The sequence below is a fragment of the Pristiophorus japonicus genome, unplaced genomic scaffold (genome assembly GCF_044704955.1).
Source record: "Pristiophorus japonicus isolate sPriJap1 unplaced genomic scaffold, sPriJap1.hap1 HAP1_SCAFFOLD_388, whole genome shotgun sequence".
NCBI lineage: Eukaryota > Metazoa > Chordata > Chondrichthyes > Pristiophoridae > Pristiophorus > Pristiophorus japonicus.
Window position 1 is genome coordinate 257,946 of NW_027253739.1, and position 19,116 is coordinate 277,061.

The 19,116-nt window shown below is 47.3% G+C and overlaps 1 protein-coding gene across 1 annotated transcript in view; it reads left to right on the forward strand.

The window, feature by feature from the left end:
* The first annotated feature begins 798 nt into the window (after positions 1 to 798).
* The window catches only part of LOC139250546 (organic cation/carnitine transporter 2-like), a 336,028-nt gene continuing 317,710 nt past the window's right edge, over positions 799 to 19,116 (forward strand). Inside the window, exon 1 of the mRNA XM_070872923.1 lies at positions 799 to 1,188. Coding sequence (XP_070729024.1) covers positions 799 to 1,188 — 390 coding nt within the window. The remainder of the gene's footprint in view (positions 1,189 to 19,116) is intronic.

Sequence of the window (19,116 nt, forward strand, 5' to 3'; positions counted from 1 at the left end):
TAACTTTATTTTAATGTGTTTTAAAACTCTTACGCCTGTAACAGTAGGCTATGTGCTGGGTGTGATATGGGTAAATCCCGCAATCTTCCCCGTGCGAATGTCCTCGCTCCCGATCTGCGGATGATCTGAGAAGCCGGTTTTCAGCGCATGCGCATTGCGTGTCGAAACCGGCTTTTCTGATGTCTTCCCGGGTCCGTGGAAACTTCGTATGGACCCGGGGAGGCTGGGATTCCCAGGCATTTCAAATACCAGCTCGGAAAGGCTGCAGCTTAACCACAACAAAAGTTGCATTATTCTGTCAGCAGTGTAATTTGAGATGCCTGTCACAATGGGCATTGTGTTTGAGATGCCTGTCACAATGGGCATTGTGTTTGAGATGCCTGTCACAATGGGCATTGTGTTGGTAGTATAGCATCTACCAAATGCTCTCTTCCTCCCAGATAACCTAAATTCAAGGAAAAAAAGTTTATTGGGTGAGGCGATGGAATGATTGGGCTGCCTGCATATCCCACACACCCTACGTCCAACACATTTAAAAATATAGATTTTTTATTGAGTAAGTTCTCGTCGGTATTTAAACAGAATTGGCAACTTTGTGATATCTATTTTGTAGCAATAAAATAAAGTGCTTCACTTGTCAAAAGAAGAACGCTGAGTGCTGGCAAACAATGTTAACTGAGCAAACCCCTTTCAGAGCAGCAGTCGGTGGATAAAGGTTGGATTACTATTTATAGGTGGAAAGGATGGGAAATGAATGCTAGACTTTGAAATAAGTGCAGGCTGCAGTCTGCAGCTAACATGCGGGATTACGATGAAATGACCGCTTTTCTCGGACAATGGGAACCTTACCAGAAGCTCATTTTCTTCCTTTTGAGCCTCAGCATTCTTCCCAACGGTTTCTGCGGACTGTCCATGGTTTTCGTGGGGGATGTTCCCGAGCATCGCTGCTTGATTCCTGGGAATGTGAATATCAGTGAAGCTTGGCGGAATCGGACCATCCCTCTGCTGAAAGAAAAGGACCAGCCCCAGTACAGCAAATGCAGTCGCTACCGCTTGGAGCTGATAAAGAATCTGTCAGCGACATTTCCCGACTCGGATTCCTTCAATCTGTCTGAGGTAGAACAGGAGCCCTGTTTGGATGGTTGGGACTACAGTAAGGAGCAGTACATCTCCACCATCGTCTCCGAGGTATGTGGCTGAAGTAGTCACACCGTCAATAGTTAGCCTGACAATAGATCACTGCCATATAGTCAGATTTGTTTTCGTAAATAAAATGAAGAGGTTACATTTTAATCCAAGTATTACCGAGCAGCTACAGGGCACTGGGGCAGGTATTTTATAAAGTTTAATCTAGCTTGCCTTTTGGCAGAAAAAAAAACATTAGAAATCTCAACCTTCGCCTCCGGCTCTAACTTTGTCCCATTTTCCTCTGATCTTGTCCAGTCTAAAACAACTTTATTTGGCCTAATTTCACATTTTCCAGGCCCAATTTCATTCCACTCAGGACCTGAATCTTGTTTTGAATTTTCTCTTCTAAACCCTCAAACTTTCTCCCCTCCTTTCCTGAAGGCAGTGACTATAGCAGGGATGTACCTCTATGGGCAATGGTAGAGCTGGTACTAGTACCCTATACTGGTGAGAACTATACCTGGTCCTACACAGTGAATGTTGGATGGTGACTGTGTGGGTATGTCCCAGGCAAGCTTACCATCACACAGTGTTCACATTTACACACCTTCCAACAGGGACCAACTGACTGATTTACCTCCTTCCGAGCCAAGTAACATTTCGACCAATTGTCACCAACTTGTGAGATTAGAAAGCTGGTTAAATACCAAGTGGCTAGAAGTTCATTAAAGCCCAGGAATGGGCGGTATAATTAGAACATTTAGAGAATTAGTGGCAGACTACTTGCAGAATTTGTGCTCACTGCTGAAAGAAATGACTGGAACGCTAATTGCAGTCTTCAAGCCCAGGCTCTTGGCGTTATGCTGAATGGTGCAGTCTAATCACACCATCTTTGCCACAGGCTTTGTTCAGGTTTATTATTGCTGCAACAGATCCTCATTCTCAGCATTGCTGGCTGGCTGTGGAGCTACCTCAGCAAACAGGACATGGCCTGCTAAAAGTAGGGCAAGGGAGTGGGCATCACACAAGGTCACATTGGAGATCTTGGAGGATTGTAGGGCTGGAGGAGGTTACAGAGGTAGGGAAGGGTGAGGTGGAGGGACCTGAAGAGGATAATGTTAAAATTGAGGTTTTGGTGGACCAGGAGCCAATGTGGGTCAGCAAGTACAGGGGTGATGGGTGAGTGGGGTTTGATGCAGGTCAAGATATGGGCAGCCGAGTTTTGACTGAACTTAAGTTTAAGTAGGGTGGAAGTTGGGAGACCACAAAGAGCTTTGGAATGAATTGTATTACATCCTGTGTACAGTACAGAAAAAGGCCCAACACGTGCTGGTGTTTATGCTCCATGTGCCTCCTCCCACCCTTACTCATCTAACTCCATCAACATATCCCTTTTTTCACTAATGTGTTTATCTAGCTCCCCCTTAACTGCTTCGTTGCTAGCCGCCTTAACTGCAACATTCTAGAGAAAGTCCCCCTGAATTCCCCATTGGATTTATTAGGGATTATTTTATATTTATGACCCCTAAGTGAAAACATCTTATGTACATCTACGCTATCAAACCCTTCCATAATCTTACTGGGCCACCCCTCAGACTTCTGTTTTGTGGGAAAAGACCCAGTCGTTCCTGGTGGGTGTAAGCAATGTTGCCCTGAAGCTGAGTGCCGCCCCAGGACTCCTGCACAGCGAGTGAACCGTGCATGTCTGGCCCTTTGAATGGGCACTGCAGCCCGCTAAAGGGGCTGTGTGGCTCCCAAAAAATGATATTGGGTCTAACCAGTTCTGGTATAATTCCAGTGAATCATTTTTGCACCTTCTCCAGTGCCTCTCTATCCTTCCCAGACTATGGATGCCAGGACTGTTCGCAGTACTTTGTGTGGTCTATCCAAAGTTCGAAACAAGTTTTAACGCAAACTCTCTACTTTTCAATTCTATCTCTCGAGTCATGTTTGCTTTTTTATGGCCTTATTAACCTGTGTCAATACTTTGTCATTTATGATTGAATTTTTTGAAGAGGTAACTAAGAGGGTCGATGAGGGTAGTGCGTACGATGTAGTGTATATGGACTTTAGCAAGGCTTTTGATAAGGTCCCAGATGGTAGACTGGTCACGAAGGTTAAAGCCCATGGGATACAGGGCAGAGTTGGATCCAAAATTGGCTCAGAGGTAGGAAGCAAAGGGTAATGATTGATGGATGTTTTTGTGACTGGAAGAATGTTTCCAGTGGGGTTCCACAGGGTTCAGTACTGGGTCCCTTGCTTTTTATACATCAGCGATTTAGATTTGAATATAGGGAGTATGATTAAGACGTTTGCAGACGACACTAAAATTGGCTGTGTGGTTGATAATGAAGAGGAAAGTCATGGGCTGCAGGAGGATATCAATCTACTGGTCAGGTGAGCAGAGCAGTGGCAAATGGAATTTAATTCACAGAAGTGTGAGGTAATGCACTTTGAGAGGGCTAATAAGGAAAGGGTATACACATTAAGCTGCAGGCCACTTAATAGTGTAGATGAATAAAGGGACCTTGGAGTGCTTGTCCACAGATCCCTGAAAGTAGCAGGGCAGGTGGATAAGGTGGTTAAGAAGGCATATGGAATGCTTGCCTTTATTGGCCGAGGCATAGAATATAAGAGCAGGGAGGTAATGCTTAAATTGTATAATACTTTGGTTAGGCCACAGCTGGAGTACTGCGTGCAGTTCTGGAAGGACATGATTGCAGTAGAGAGGATACAGAGGAGATTTACCAGGATGCTGCCTGGAATGGAGAATCTTAGTTATGAGGACAGATTGGATAGGCTGGATTTGTTCTCATTGGAACAGAGGAGGTTGAGAGGAGACCTCATTGAGGTGTACAAAATATTGAGGGGCCTGGACATAGTGGATAGTAAGGGTCTATTTCCATTGGTGGAGGGGTCTATTACGAGGGGGCACAGTTTAAGGTGGTTGGTGGAAGGTTTAGAGGGGATTTGAGGGGGGGCTTCTTTACACAGAGGGTTGTGGGGATCTGGAGCTCGCTGCCTGGAAGAGTGGTGGATGCAGAAACCCTCACCACTTTTAAGAGATGGTTGGATGGGCACTTAAAGTGCAGTAACCTGCAGGGTTACGGACCTAGAGCTGGTCATTGGGATTAGACTGGATGACCTTTTGTTGGACAGTGCAGATATAATGGTAAGTACTGCAGGGAATAGAATACGCCCAGTGTGTGATCTCCTGGACTAGTGTCGATCGCCTGGATGGGTCGGAGAGGAATTTTCCCAGATTTTTTCCCCCCAATTAGCTGGGTTTTTATCTGATTTTTGCCTCTCCCAGGAGATCACATGGCTCCGGTTGGGGTGGAGTGTAGAATGTTTCAGTATAAGGGGTGTCGCAGTTGTGTGGGGCGGACTGGTTGGGCTGGGTGCTCTTTGCCTTTCCGCCATTGTTCATAGGTTTATATGTAACCTTCAGGGCTTCTGACCAAGGGCCGTGCAGTTCTTTGTCGGCCGGTATGGACACAATGGTCCAAAATGGCCCCTTTCTGTGCTGTAAATTTCCATGTTTCTATGTTTCTATGTATCTGTACCCCCAGAGCCATCTGCTGGCCTACCCCATTGAAACAATTATTTTCAGAGGAGTATGTGACCTCCTTATGCTCTCTGCCAAAATGTCCCACCTCACAATTGTCTATATTGAAGTTTGTTTGCTAATTACATGCCCTATCGAAGTTTATTAATTCCTTCCTGTATTTTGTTGCAGTTCTCCTCTGTAGTTACTATACCCGCAATTTGGTGTCTTCCGCAAATTTTGAAATTGTACCTCGGATTCCCGACTCCTAATCGTTTATGTAAACGAGCCTGGCAGTAAGAAAAGCATGGATGAGATACGTTACTGCAGGAGTGGAGCTGGGCCTTTTCCCCTCCTTTCCTGAAGGTAATGAGTGTAGCACGGATACACTTTCATGGACCTGAAAGTCCTGATCCAAGTGGGCATTCTTCACATTTGGCCCTCGGCAGTTATTGTTGGCAAGTTGATTGTGGGGTAGACATGACAGACAAGCTTGTTGTCAGTCCGTGATAATGCACAGCTTCCGGCTGGTTCACTGAATAGCACTCAGGAGCCAGAATACTGACTGAATTAGATCTTTAGCCCAGTAAGAAATAACAAACTTAAAAAACGATATATCTCTTGTTGAGATTTGGGTGTTGCTGGCAGGTTGCATTTATTGTGGTGGTGGGCCCTTCTCGAACTGCTGCACAGCTAATTGCTACAACTGAGGGCTGGCGAGGGAACTTCAGGAGATAGTTGACATAGGATCGGAGTCGCATACAGGCCAGACACGATAAGGTTTGCTCCCTAACAGATATAATTCAACCAATTGGGTTGTTATGACAATCCGACAACTTCATGGTTACTTTTACTAATATTGGGCTCAATTTTGCCCAAGCCCGTTTTCGAGCGTATTGCCAGAGTTACGCCCGTTTTTCTAGACCATAAATGTGGCGGAAATAATTTGCCAAAGTTTCCCTGATGTATAATTTGAGTTTGGCACCGCACGGCCTGTCCAGTTGCCTCGGGGGGTGGAGCCTGCTGCCTGCACAGGAAAACGATGCCACAATTTCTGCGCATGCGCGGGGAAAAATAATTACTTTTCTGACGTGATTGCAAGGACGCGCATGGTCAGTACAGCCCCGAGTTGGCAATCGGCCATTTTTAAAGAGTGTGACAATGTTGAGTGCTGTGTGAGAGCATTGGAAAAATCGGAGCTGCAATACAAGATGCAACGCACTGCAAGGACCAATAATTTCTCACAGGATGAAGTGGACGCACCTGTTACTGTGATTGAGAACAGGCGGCCGGAGCTGGACACCAGCACAGGTCACATCAAACTTCCCAAAGAAATGAGGAAATGCTGGAACAAAGATGCAGAAGATTATTGCACAATGGTGACCACAAGGTTTGGAGCCCAGTGCAAAAGTTTGTAAGTGATCTTAAAGAGTGATCTTAAAGTAAAGTTTGATACAAGAATAACTTTATTAAAGTTAAGTTAAGTACAAAAGAACTGTTAAACTTTTGAATAAAATATATTGTACATTAAAACTGAATCATTCCATTATTTGTTCTGTTCTTTGCACAACTTTAGAACTCAAGACAAATCATTTCTATAATTTGTTTGATTATTAAAACAACTTTTGAAGTAAACAAGAATAATTTTGATTATTTGTTCCATGAACAGAACACAACATTACGGAACAGGTCCAAGCGGTAAACATGTCCATGTGGAATAGTTGTCGCTGAGCCTTCAGGCAGAAAAGCGTTCACGGATCAGCTGCTGCCGCAAGGATCAAGTAATCATTAAAGGGACACGATGGGCCGCCCTCCTCCGCCATCATGCTCCGGGGTCAGGTACTTGCATGGCCTCCTCGTTCTCATCTTCCTGCTCATCATCTGCATCTTCTGCATCATTATCATCAGCCACTCTCACCGCAGGTGGTCTTCCACTACCAGCTGCTGCTGCCTCATGATGGCTAAGTTATACAGCATGCAGCACACAATACTGAACGGACCGACATACTCCGGAATGGTGCAGGCATCGGAAACGCTGTTTCAGTATACCAATGGTCCTCTCTATGATACCGCGCATCGCAATGTGCGACATAAGAACATCACAAATAGGAGCAGTAGACCATTCAACTCCTCGAACCTGTTACACAGGAACAGGAGGAGGCCCATTCAGCCCCTCGAGTCTGTTACACAGGAACAGGAGGAGGCCCATTCAGCCTCTCGAGCCTGTTACACAGGAACAGGAGGAGGCCCATTCAGCCCCTCGAGTCTGTTACACAGGAACAGGAGGAGGCCCATTCAGCCTCTCGAGCCTGTTACACAGGAACAGGAGGAGGCCCATTCAGCCCCTCGAGCCTGTTACACAGAAACAGGAGGAGGCCCATTCAGCCCCTCGAGCCTGTTACACAGGAACAGGAGGAAGCCATTCAACCTCGAGCCTGTTACACAGGAACAGGAGGAGGCCATTCAGCCCCTCGAGCCTGTTACACAGGAACAGGAGGAGGCCATTCAGCCCCTCGAGCCTGTTACACAGGAACAAGAGGAGGCCCATTCAGCTCCTCGAGCCTGTTACACAGGAACAGAAGGAGGCCATTCAGTCCCTTGAGCCTGTTACACAGAAACAGGAGGAGGCCCATTCAGCCCCTTGAGTCTGCTCCACAGGAACAGAAGGAGGCCATTCAGCCCCTCGAGCCTGTTACACAGGAACAGGAGGAGGCCATTCAGCCCCTCGAGCCTGTTACACAGGAACAAGAGGAGGCCCATTCAGCTCCTCGAGCCTGTTACACAGGAACAGGAGGAGGCCATTCAGTCCCTTGAGCCTGTTACACAGGAACAGGAGGAGGCCCATTCAGCCCCTTGAGTCTGCTCCACAGGAACAGAAGGAGGCCATTCAGTCCCTTGAGCCTGTTACACAGGAACAGGAGGAGGCCCATTCAGCCCCTCGAGTCTGTTACACAGGAACAGGAGGCCCATTCAGCCCCTCGAGCCTGTTACACAGGAACAGGAGGAGGCCATTCAGCCCCTCGAGCCTGCTCCACCATTTAATGAGATCATGGCTGATCCAATCATGGACTCAGCTCCACTTCCCCGCCCGCTCTCCATAATCCTTTATTCCCTTATCAGTTAAGAAACTGTCTATTGCTGTCTTAAATTTATTCCATGTCCCAGCTGCCACAGCTCTCTGGGGCAGCGAATTCCAGAAATTTACAACCCTCTGAGAGAAGAAATTCCTCCTCATCTCAGTTTTAAATGGGCGGCCCCTTATTCTAAGATCATGCCCTCGAGTTCTAGACTCCCCCATCAGTGGAAACATCCTCTCTGCATCCACCTTATCAAGCCCCCTCATAACCTTATACGTTTCGATAAGATCACCTCTCATTCTTCTGAATTCCAATGAGTTCCATCAAACATGTTGCACTGACAGTCACCTTCCGGGTTATGCATAGGGCATCATGAGCCAGGTGGTGAGGCTGTACCCTTTATCTCCCAGTATCCTCCACTGACCTGGCTGCTGCTGAAACATGGCAGATATAACGCTGTCATGTCGGATGAATGCATCATGGGTGCTCCCAGGGTATCTTGCATTGACTGAATGATACGATGCATGTCGTCACACACGAGCTGTGCATCTCGGAATCCTCCACAGGTGCTCGCAAGGCGATGTGGGTACAATCAATGCAGCGCTGTACCTTTGGGAAGCCGGCAATCCTGTAGAAGCCCACAGCCCTGTCATGGATTGCCTAAGCGGTCATGGGGAACTTTATGAAGTAATTCCTCTGTGCATACGGTGCAGGCATGACCTGGCGAATGGAGACATGTGTTGCATGTTGAGAGATGGCACACACATCCCCAGTTGTAGCTTGAAATGAGCTGGAGGCATAGAATGAAAGTGCAGCTGTAATCTTCACTTCAACTGACAAAGCAGTCCTCCTGATGTTTCTTGGTTGCAGGTCTGCTTTGACCAACTCACAGATCTCACGGACAACTTCTTTACAGAAACGCAGCCTTCTGAAACAGTCTGCATCCCTCAGGTGGAGGTACGAACACCTGTCTCGATATACCCGAGATGGGTAAGGCCTCCTGCCCAGCACCCGACGGGCTCTGATGTTCCTGATGTGATGACATCTAATTAATTGTCTCCTACGTAGCACCATGATGCAGAAGGCTCGCACATTGTCAGTATTGTCCCCATACTTAAATGTTACCTTTGAAAGTAGCTCAAAACAGCAGGAAAGCAGGCAGGACAGTTCTCTCTCCCCAAGGTTTGTATCGATTGACCACACCCAAAGTCTTGTGACTTCTCCCCTTCTCTCTTCTCATTGCTGTCTTCAGAAGCGTTCCGATTAACACCTCGCTCCCCGGGCTCGAAGCTTTCGGATTAACACCTCGCTCCCCGGGCTCGAAGCTTTCTGATTAACACCTCGCTCCCCGGGCTCGAAGCGTTCCGATTAACACCTCGCTCCCCGGGCTCGAAGCGTTCCGATTAACACCTCGCTTCCCGGGCTCGAAGCGTTCCGATTAACACCTCGCTCCCCGGGCTCGAGGCTTTCCGATTAACACCTCGCTCCCCGGGCTCGAGGCTTTCCGATTAACACCTCGCTCCCCGGGCTCGAGGCTTTCAGATTAACACCTCGCTCCCCGGGCTCGAAGCGTTCCAATTAACACCTCGCTCCCCGGGCTCGAAGCGTTCCGATTAACACCTCGCTCCCCGGGCTCGAGGCTTTCCGATTAACACCTCGCTCCCCGGGCTCGAAGCGTTCCGATTAACACCTCGCTCCCCGGGCTCGAAGCGTTCCGATCGGCACCTCGCTCCCCGGGCTCGAGGCTTTCCGATTAACACCTCGCTCCCCGGGCTCGAAGCGTTCCGATTAACACCTCGCTCCCCGGGCTCGAAGCTTTCTGATTAACACCTCGCTCCCCGGGCTCGAAGCGTTCCGATTAACACCTCGCTCCCCGGGCTTGAAGCGTTCCGATTAACACCTCGCTCCCCGGGCTCGAGGCTTTCCGATTAACACCTCGCTCCCCGGGCTCGAGGCTTTCCGATTAACACCTCGCTCCCCGGGCTCGAAGCGTTCCGATTAACACCTCGCTCCCCGGGCTCGAAGCTTTCTGATTAACACCTCGCTCCCCGGGCTCGAAGCGTTCTGATTAACACCTCGCTCCCCGGGCTTGAAGCGTTCCGATTAACACCTCGCTCCCCGGGCTCGAGGCTTTCCGATTAACACCTCGCTCCCCGGGCTCGAGGCTTTCCGATTAACACCTCGCTCCCCGGGCTCGAAGCGTTCCGATCGGCACCTCGCTCCCCGGGCTCGAAGCTTTCTGATTAACACCTCGCTCCCCGGGCTCGAAGCGTTCCGATTAACACCTCGCTCCCCGGGCTCGAAGCTTTCTGATTAACACCTCGCTCCCCGGGCTCGAAGCGTTCCGATTAACACCTCGCTCTCCGGGCTCGAAGCGTTCCGATTAACACCTCGCTTCCCGGGCTCGAAGCGTTCCGATTAACACCTCGCTCCCCGGGCCCGAGGCTTTCCGATTAACAGCTCGCTCCCCGGGCTCGAAGCGTTCCGATTAACACCTCGCTCCCCGGGCTCGAAGCGTTCCGATTAACACCTCGCTCCCCGGGCTCGAGGCTTTCCGATTAACACCTCGCTCCCCGGGCTCGAGGCTTTCCGATTAACACCTCGCTCCCCGGGCTCGAAGCGTTCCGATTAACACCTCGCTCCCCGGGCTCGAAGCTTTCTGATTAACACCTCGCTCCCCGGGCTCGAAGCGTTCCGATTAACACCTCGCTCTCCGGGCTCGAAGCGTTCCGATTAACACCTCGCTCCCCGGGCTCGAAGCGTTCCGATTAACACCTCGCTCCCCGGGCTCGAGGCTTTCCGATTAACAGCTCGCTCCCCGGGCTCGAAGCGTTCCGATTAACACCTCGCTCCCCGGGCTCGAGGCTTTCCGATTAACACCTCGCTCCCCGGGCTCGAGGCTTTCCGATTAACACCTCGCTCCCCGGGCTCGAAGCGTTCCGATTAACACCTCGCTCCCCGGGCTCGAAGCGTTCCGATTAACACCTCGCTGCCCGGGCTCGAGGCTTTCCGATTAACACCTCGCTCCCCGGGCTCGAAGCGTTCCGATTAACACCTCGCTCCCCGGGCTCGAAGCGTTCCGATTAACACCTCGCTCCCCGGGCTCGAGGCTTTCCGATTAACACCTCGCTCCCCGGGCTCGAAGCGTTCCGATCGGCACCTCGCTCCCTGGGCTCGAAGCGTTCCGATTAACACCTCGCTCTCTCTCTCCTCCTCCACCACCCCCTCCCCGGGCTTGTTGTCCAGGCACAGGGTCGATTCTGCCGACCAAAGCGACGACTCTCCAGCCCCGATGTTTGGTGGTGGGGTGTGCGAGTAAAAAAAATAAAAAACTTCTGAAATCCAACAAACTTCCATTGACTACATTGACAGGTTACATAAAGTTGAACTTTATTATTGATTTTTACAGTGACCTTGAGTCCCTTCAAAATTTTCGGTGAAAAACAATGGTGCCTTTCAGTGCCGAGTCCTCAAGGTGCACTGGTTTTCTGAAGCGCCCAGAATGTTTGCCGGGAGTGACCAGATACACTGACCTCGGAGGAAAACATTTTGCAAAACTGCGAGCAATTATAAAGATCGGCGCAGACATGAGGGAACGCTAAAAAAACTGGCCTAGAAAAATCGCAACTAAGTCAGTTATGTCGGCAGAGATCGCAGGGGAAACTTGGAAAAAATAAATACGCCAAAAAACGGGGCAAATGACATGGGAAAATTGAGTAAATTAAAAAAAACTAATTTCACATTCTCAAACTGTCATAGCAACATAGAAACATAGAAAATAGGTGCAGGAGTAGGCCATTCAGCCCTTCGAGCCTGCACCACCATTCAATAGGATCATGGCTGATCATTCCCTCAGTACCCCTTTCCTGCTTTCTCTCCATACCCCTTGATCCCTTTAGCCGTAAGGGCCATATCTAACTCCCTCTTGAATATATCCAATGAACTGGCATCAACAACTCTCTGCGGCAGGGAATTCCACAGGTTAACAACTCTCTGAGTTAAGAAGTTTCTCCTCATCTCAGTCCTAAATGGCTTACTCCTTAACCTTAGGCTGTGTCCCCTGGTTCTGGACTTCCCCAACATCGGGAACATTCTTCCTGCATCAAATCTGTCCAATCCCATCAGAATTTTATATGTTTCTATGAGATCCTCTCTCATTCTTCTAAATTCCTGTGAATATAAGCCTAGTCGATCCAGTCTTTCTTCATATATCAGTCCTGCCATCCCAGGAATCAGTCTGGTGAACCTTCGCTGCACTCCCTCAATAGCAAGAACATCCTTCCTCAGATTAGGAGACCAAAACTGAACACAATATTCCAGGTGAGGCCTCACGAAGGCCCTGTACAATTGCAGTAAGACCTCCCTGCTCCTATACACAAATCCCCTAGCTATGAAGGCCAACATACCATTTGCCTTCTTCACCACCTGCTGTACCTGCATGCCAACTGATGAACCATGACACCCAGCTCTCGTTGCACCTCCCCTTTTCTTAATCTGTCACCATTCAGATAATATTCTGCCTTTGTGTTTTTGCCACCAAAGTGGATAACCTCACATTTATCCACATTATACTGCATGGGCCATGCATTTGCCCACTTATCTAACCTGTCCAAGTCACCCTGCAGCCTCTTAGCATCCTCCTAACAGTTCACACCACCACCCAGCTTAGTATCATCTGCAAACTTGGAGATATTACATTCAATTCCTTCATCTAAATCATTAATGTATATTGTAAATAGCTGGGGTCCCAGCACTGAACCTTGCCGTACCCTACTAGTCACTGCCTGCCATTCTGAAACGGACCCGTTTATTCCGACTCTCTGCTTCTGTCTGCCAACCAGTTCTCTATCCAGATCAATACATTACCCCCAATATCATGTGCTTTAATTTTGCACACTAATTTCTTGTGTGGGACCTTGTCAAAAGCCTTTTGAAAGTCCAAATACACCAAATCCACTGGTTCTCCCTTGTCCACTCTACTAGTTACATCCTCAAAAAATTCCAGAAGATTTGTCAAGCATGATTTCCCTTTCATAAATCCATGCTGACTTGGACCGATCCTGTCACTGCTTTCCAAATGGGCTGCTATTACGTCCTTAATAATTGATTCCAACATTTTCCCCACCACCGATGTCAGGCTAATGTCTATAATGCCCTGTTTTCTCTCTCCCTACTTTTTAAAAAAGTGCTGTTGCATTAGCTATCCTCCAATTCATAGGAAATGATCCAGAGTCTATAGACTGTTGGAAAACGACCACCAATGCATCCACTATTTCTAGGGCAACTTTCTTAAGTACTCTGGGATGCAGACTATCAGGCCCTGGGGATTTATCGTCCTTCAATCCCATCAATTTCCCTAACACAATTTCCTGACTAATAAGGATTTCCTTCAGGTCCTCCTTTTCGATAGACCGTTGGTCCCCTAGTAGTTCCAAAAGGTTATTTGTGTCTTCCTCAGTGAAGACAGAACCAAAGTATTTGTTCAATTGGTCTGCCATTTCTTTGTTCCCCATTTTCAATTCACTGGATTCTGACTGCAAGGGACCTACCTAGGGACTTATCTTCACTAATCCTTTATTCTTCACACATTTATAGAAGCTTTTGCAGTCAGTTTTTATGTTCCCTGCAAGCTTCCTTTCATACTCTATTTTCCCTCTCCTAATTAAACCCTTTGTCCTCCTCTGCTGGATTCTAAATTTCTCCCAGTCCTCAAGTTTGCTGCTTTTTCTGGCCAATTTATATGCCTCTTCCTTGGATTTAACACTATCCCTAATTTCCCTTGTTAGCCACAGTTGAGCCACCATCCCCGTTTTATTTTTACTCCAGACAGGGATGTAAAATTGTTGAAGTTCATCCATGTGATCTTTAACTATCTGCCATTGCTTATCCACCGTCAACCCTTTAAGTATCACTCGCCAGTATATTCTAGCCAATTCACGTCTCATACCATCGAAGTTACCTTTCCTTAAGTTCAGGACCCTAGTTTCTGAATTAACTGTGTCACTCTCCATCTTAATAAAAAATTCTACCATATTATGGTCACTCTTTCCCAAGCGGCCTCGCACAACAAGATTGCTAATTAGTCCTTTCTCATTACACATCACCCAGTCTTGGATGGCCAACCCTCGAGTTGGTTCCTCGTCACATTGGTCTAGAAAACCATCCCTAATACACTCCAGGAAATCCTCCTGCAATGCATTGCTACCAGTTTGGTTAGCCCAATCAATATGTAGATTAAAGTTGCCCATGATAACTGCTGTACCTTTATTGCACGCATCCTTAATTTCTTGTTTGATGTTGTCCCCAACCTCACTACTACTGTTTGGTGGTCTGTACACAACTCCCACTAGCGTTTTCTGCCCTTTGGTATTCCGCAGATCCACCCATACAGATTCCACATTGTCCAAGCTAATGTCCTTCCTTACTATTGCGTTAATTTCCTCTTTAACCAGCATCGCTACCCCACTTCCTTTTCCTCTCTGCCTATCCTTCCTAAATATTGAATACCCCTGGATGTTGAGTTCCCAGCCTTGGTCATCCTGGAGCCAATTACATCATATCTGTTAACAGCTGCCTGTGCAGTTAATTTGTCCACCTTATTACGAATACTCCTCGCATTGAGGCACAGAGCCTTCAGGCTTGACTTTTTAACACACTTTGCCCCTTAGAATATTTCTGTAATGTGGCCCTTTTTGATTTTTGCCTTGGGTTTCTCTGCCCTCCACTTTTACTTTTCTTCTTTCTATCTTTAGCTTCTGCCCCCATTCTACTTCCCTCTGTCTCCCTGCATAGGTTCCCATCCCCCTGCCATATTAGTTTAAACCCTCCCCAACAGCATGAGCAAACACTCCCCCTAGGACATTGGTTCCGGTCCTGCCCAGGTGCAGACCATCTGGTTTGTATTGGTCCCACATCCCCCAGAACTGGTTCCAATGTCCCAGGAATTTGAATCCCTCCCCCTTGCATCATTCCTCAAGCCACGTATTCATCTGAGGTATCCTGAAATTCCTATTCTGACTAGCACGTGGCACTGGTAGCAATCCTAAGATTACTACCTTTGAGGTCCTACTTTTTAATTTAACTCCTAGCTCCCTAAATTCAGCTTGTAGGACCTCATCCCGTTTTTTTACCTATATCCTTGGTACCTATATGCACCACGGCAGCTGACTGTTCACCCTCTCCCTTCAAAATGTCCTGCAGCCGCTCAGAGACATCCTTGACCCTTGCACCAGGGAGGCAACAGCCATCCTGGAGTCTCGGTTGCGGCCGCAGAAACACCTATCTATTCCCCTTACAATAGAATCCCTGACCACTATAGCTCTCCCACTCTTTTTCCTGCCCTCCTGTGCAGCAGATAGGAAGGTAGAGTTGGCTAAAGTGGACTGGGAAAATAGATTAAAGGGTAAGACTGTAGATAAGCAGTGGTAAACACTTAAGGAGTTATTTCATAACTCTCAGCAAAGATATATTCCAGTGAGAAAGAACAACTCTAGAGAAGGATGAACCATCCCTGAATAACTAAGGCAGTAAAGAATGGAATCAAATTGAAAAAGAAGGCATACAATGTTGTGAAGGGCAGTGGGAGGCCAGAGGATTGGGACATTTTTAGAAACCAGCAAAGGACGACTAAAAAAATAATAAAGAGAGAGAAAATAACATATGAGAGTAAACCAGCAAGAATTATAAAAACAGATAGTAAGAGTTTCGACATAAAAAAGAAAAGAGTGGCTAAAGTAAATGTTGGTCCCCTGGAGGATGAGACTGGAGAATTAATAATGGAGAACAGAGAAATGGCAGAGACTTTGAACAAAAATTTTGTATTGGTCTTCACATTAGAAGACACTAAAAACATCCCAATAGTGGATAAGCAAGAGGCTATTGGGAGTGGGGGGTGGGGGGGGGGGATCTTAATACAATCACTAGAGAAAAAGTACTGGGCAAACTAATGGGACTAAAGGTGGACAAGTTCCCTGGACCTGATGTCTTACATCCTAGGGTCTTAAAGGAAGTGGCTGCAGAGATAGTGGATGCATTGGTTGTAATTTACCAAAATTCCCTGGATTCTGGAGAGGTCCCAGTGGATTGGAAAACTACAAATGTAACGCCCCTATTTAAAAAAGGAGGCAGACAAAAAGCAGGAAACTATCAATCAGTTAGCCTAACATCTGTGGTTGGGAAAATGCTGGAGTCCATTATTAAGGAAGCAGTAGCAGGACATTTAGAAAATCATAATACAGTCAGGCAGAGTCAGCATGGTTTTATGAAAGGGAAATCATGTTTGACAAATTTGCTGGGATTCTTTGATGATGTAATGAACAGGGTGAATAAGGGGGAACCAGTGGATGTGGTGTATTTGGATTTCCAGAAGGCATTCGATTAGGTGCCACATAAAAGGTTACTGCACAAGATAAAAGTTCACGGGGTTGGGGGTAATATATTATCATGGATAGAGGATTGGCTAACTGACAGAGAACAGAGAGTCGGGATAAATGGGTCATATTCCAGTTGGCAAACAGTGACTAGTGGGATGCCGCAGGGATCAGTGCTGGGACCCCAACTATTTACAATCTATATTAATGACTTGGATGAAGGGACCGAGTGTAATGTAGCCATGTTTCCTGATGATACAAAGATGGATGGGAAAGCAATGTGTGAGGAGGACACAAAAAATCTGCAAAGGGATATAGAAAAGCTAAGTGAGTGGGCAAACATTTGGCAGATGGAGTATAATGTGGGAAAATGTGAGGTTATCCACTTTGGCAGAAAAAATAGAAAACAAATTATAATTTAAATGGAGAAAAATTGCAAAGTGCTGCAGTACAGAGGGACCTGGAGGTCCTTGTGCAGGAAACACAAAAAGTTAGTATACAAGTAACAGCAAGTGATCAGGAAGGCCAATGGAATGTTGGCCTTTATTGTAAGGGGGATGGAGTATAAAAGCAGAGAAGTCCTGCTACAACTGTACAGGGTATTGGTGAGGCCACATCTGGAGTACTGCGTACAGTTTTGGTCTCAGTATTTAAGGAAGGATATACTTGCATTGGAGGCTGTTCAGAGGAGGTTCACTAGGTTGATTCCGGAGATGAGGGGGTTGAGTTATGAGGATAGGTGGAGTAGGTTGGGCCTATATTCATTGCGAGTTCAGAAAATTGAGAGGTGATCTTATCGAAACATATAAGATAATGAGGGGGCTCGACAAGGTGGATGCAGAGAGGATATTTCCACTCACAGGGGAAACTAAAACTAGGGGACATAGTCTCAGAATAAGGGGGCGCCCATTTAAAACTGAGATGAGGAGGAATTACTTCTCTCTGAGGGTTGTAAATCTGTGGAATTCTCTGCCCCAGAGAGCTGTGGAGGCTGGGTCATTGAATATATTTAAGGCAGAGATAGACAGATTTTTGAGCGATAAGGGAGTGAAGGGTTATGGGGAGCGGGCGGCGAAGTGGAGCTGAGTCCATGATCGGATCAGCCATGATTTTATTGAATGGTGGAGCAGGCTCGAGGGGCCAGGTGGCCGACTCCTGCTCCTATTTCTTATGTTCTTACGTACCTAAAAAAGGAGGGTATGTCTCTGTTAGAAAGGGGACTGGAAGTCGGGTAGTGGGTCAAGAGAAGTTATCCCTGGTGCACTGGAACAGTTTCATTCTTCTGGAATGAGATGATGTGGAGATTGAAGAGGTGGTTGTGACAGGAGAGGATGTGACAATACACTGACACAATCCCGCAGCCTTTTGGGGGAGGAGCAGACAAGTTGTGGATTCGATTTATTCGGGTTACAGAAAGAATTCTGTGCAAACCACGCCCAGAAAAAGTGTTGGTATGTTGCCTCCTGCTTTGCACGGATCGAGGATCTGATGTCCTGGGTTGGCCGAATGTTAGAGCGAACAGGTAATATACAGAGAGGATAATTTCTCCAGAAATATTCAAAATATGTCTATAATATATATAATATATATTCAAAATATGTTTATAATATATATAATATATATTCAAAATATGTTTGACTGGTGCTGGAGCAGTTGTTCAAAGATACTGGTAGGGAATCTGTCACAACATCTTCTCAATGAGCAAATGATAGGCCTGTTTGAGAGTGCATACGTCATTCAGTACAGCCACGACTGTACAAAGATCGCATGCTCAAATGTTTAAAATATCTCCTAAAGTTTCTGCCGTCATCTTTCCCAGTGCTATGATGCTGCATTAAACTGTTGTAAAGTTTGGCAGCCCATCTGCTCCCTGTGTATTCTCCCACTGGAATAATGTGCACCTTCTGTTCAGTCAGTTACAAAGTAATCCTTGCAACTCCATCATCGCTGAGCAAATCTTGTTCTCCAATTAAATTGAAATGATCAAAAACAATAACCTATGGTAGGAAGTGTGTGATTTGTCCAGATCAATAAATTCACAAGAGGCATTACATGGTACATAAACAAAGAGGTCTTGGCTTCAGGCCCTCTTGTCATCATCATCATCATCATCATCATAGGTAGTCCCTCGGAATCGAGGAAGACTTGCTTCCACTCTAAAAGTGAGTCTTTAGGTGACTGAACAGTCCAATACGAGAACCACAGTCCCTGTCACAGGTGGGACAGACAGTGGTTGAGGGAAGGGGAGGGTGGGACTGGTTTGCCGCACGCTCCTTCCGCTGCCTGCGCTTGGTTTCTGCATGCTCTCGGCGACGAGACTCGAGGTGCTCAGCGCCCTCCCGGATGCACTTCCTCCACTTAGGGCGGTCTTTGGCCAGGAACTCCCAGGTGTCGGTGAGGATGTTGCACTCTCTCAGGGAGGCTTTGAGGGTGTCCCTGTAACATTTTCTCTGCCCACCTTTGGCTCGCTTGCTGTGAAGGAGTTCTGAGTAGAGCGCTTGCTTTGGGAATCTCGTGTCTGGCATGCGGACAATGTGGCCCGCCCAGCGGAGCTGATCGAGTGTGGTCAGTGCTGGGGATGTTGGCCTGGTCAAGGACGCTGATGTTGGTACGTCTGTCCTCCCAGGGGATTTATAGGATCTTGCGGAGACATCGTTGGTGGCATTTCTCCAGCGACTTGAGGTGTCTACTGTGCATGGTCCATGTCTCTGAGCCATACAGGAGGGCGGGTATTACTACAGCCCTGTAGACCATGAGCTGGGTGGTGGATTTGAGAACCTGGTCTTTGAACACTCTTTTCCTCAGGCGGCCGAAGGCTGCACTGGTGCACTGGAGGCGGTGTTGAATCTCGTCGTTGATGCCTGCTCTTGTTGATAAGGGACTCCCGAGGTATGGGAAATGGTTCACGTTGTCCAGGGCCAGGGAGTGGAACTAAACTACAGAACCTCTTTTTGTAGTACACTTGTATTAGGACTATTGTTATTTCAAAATTCAT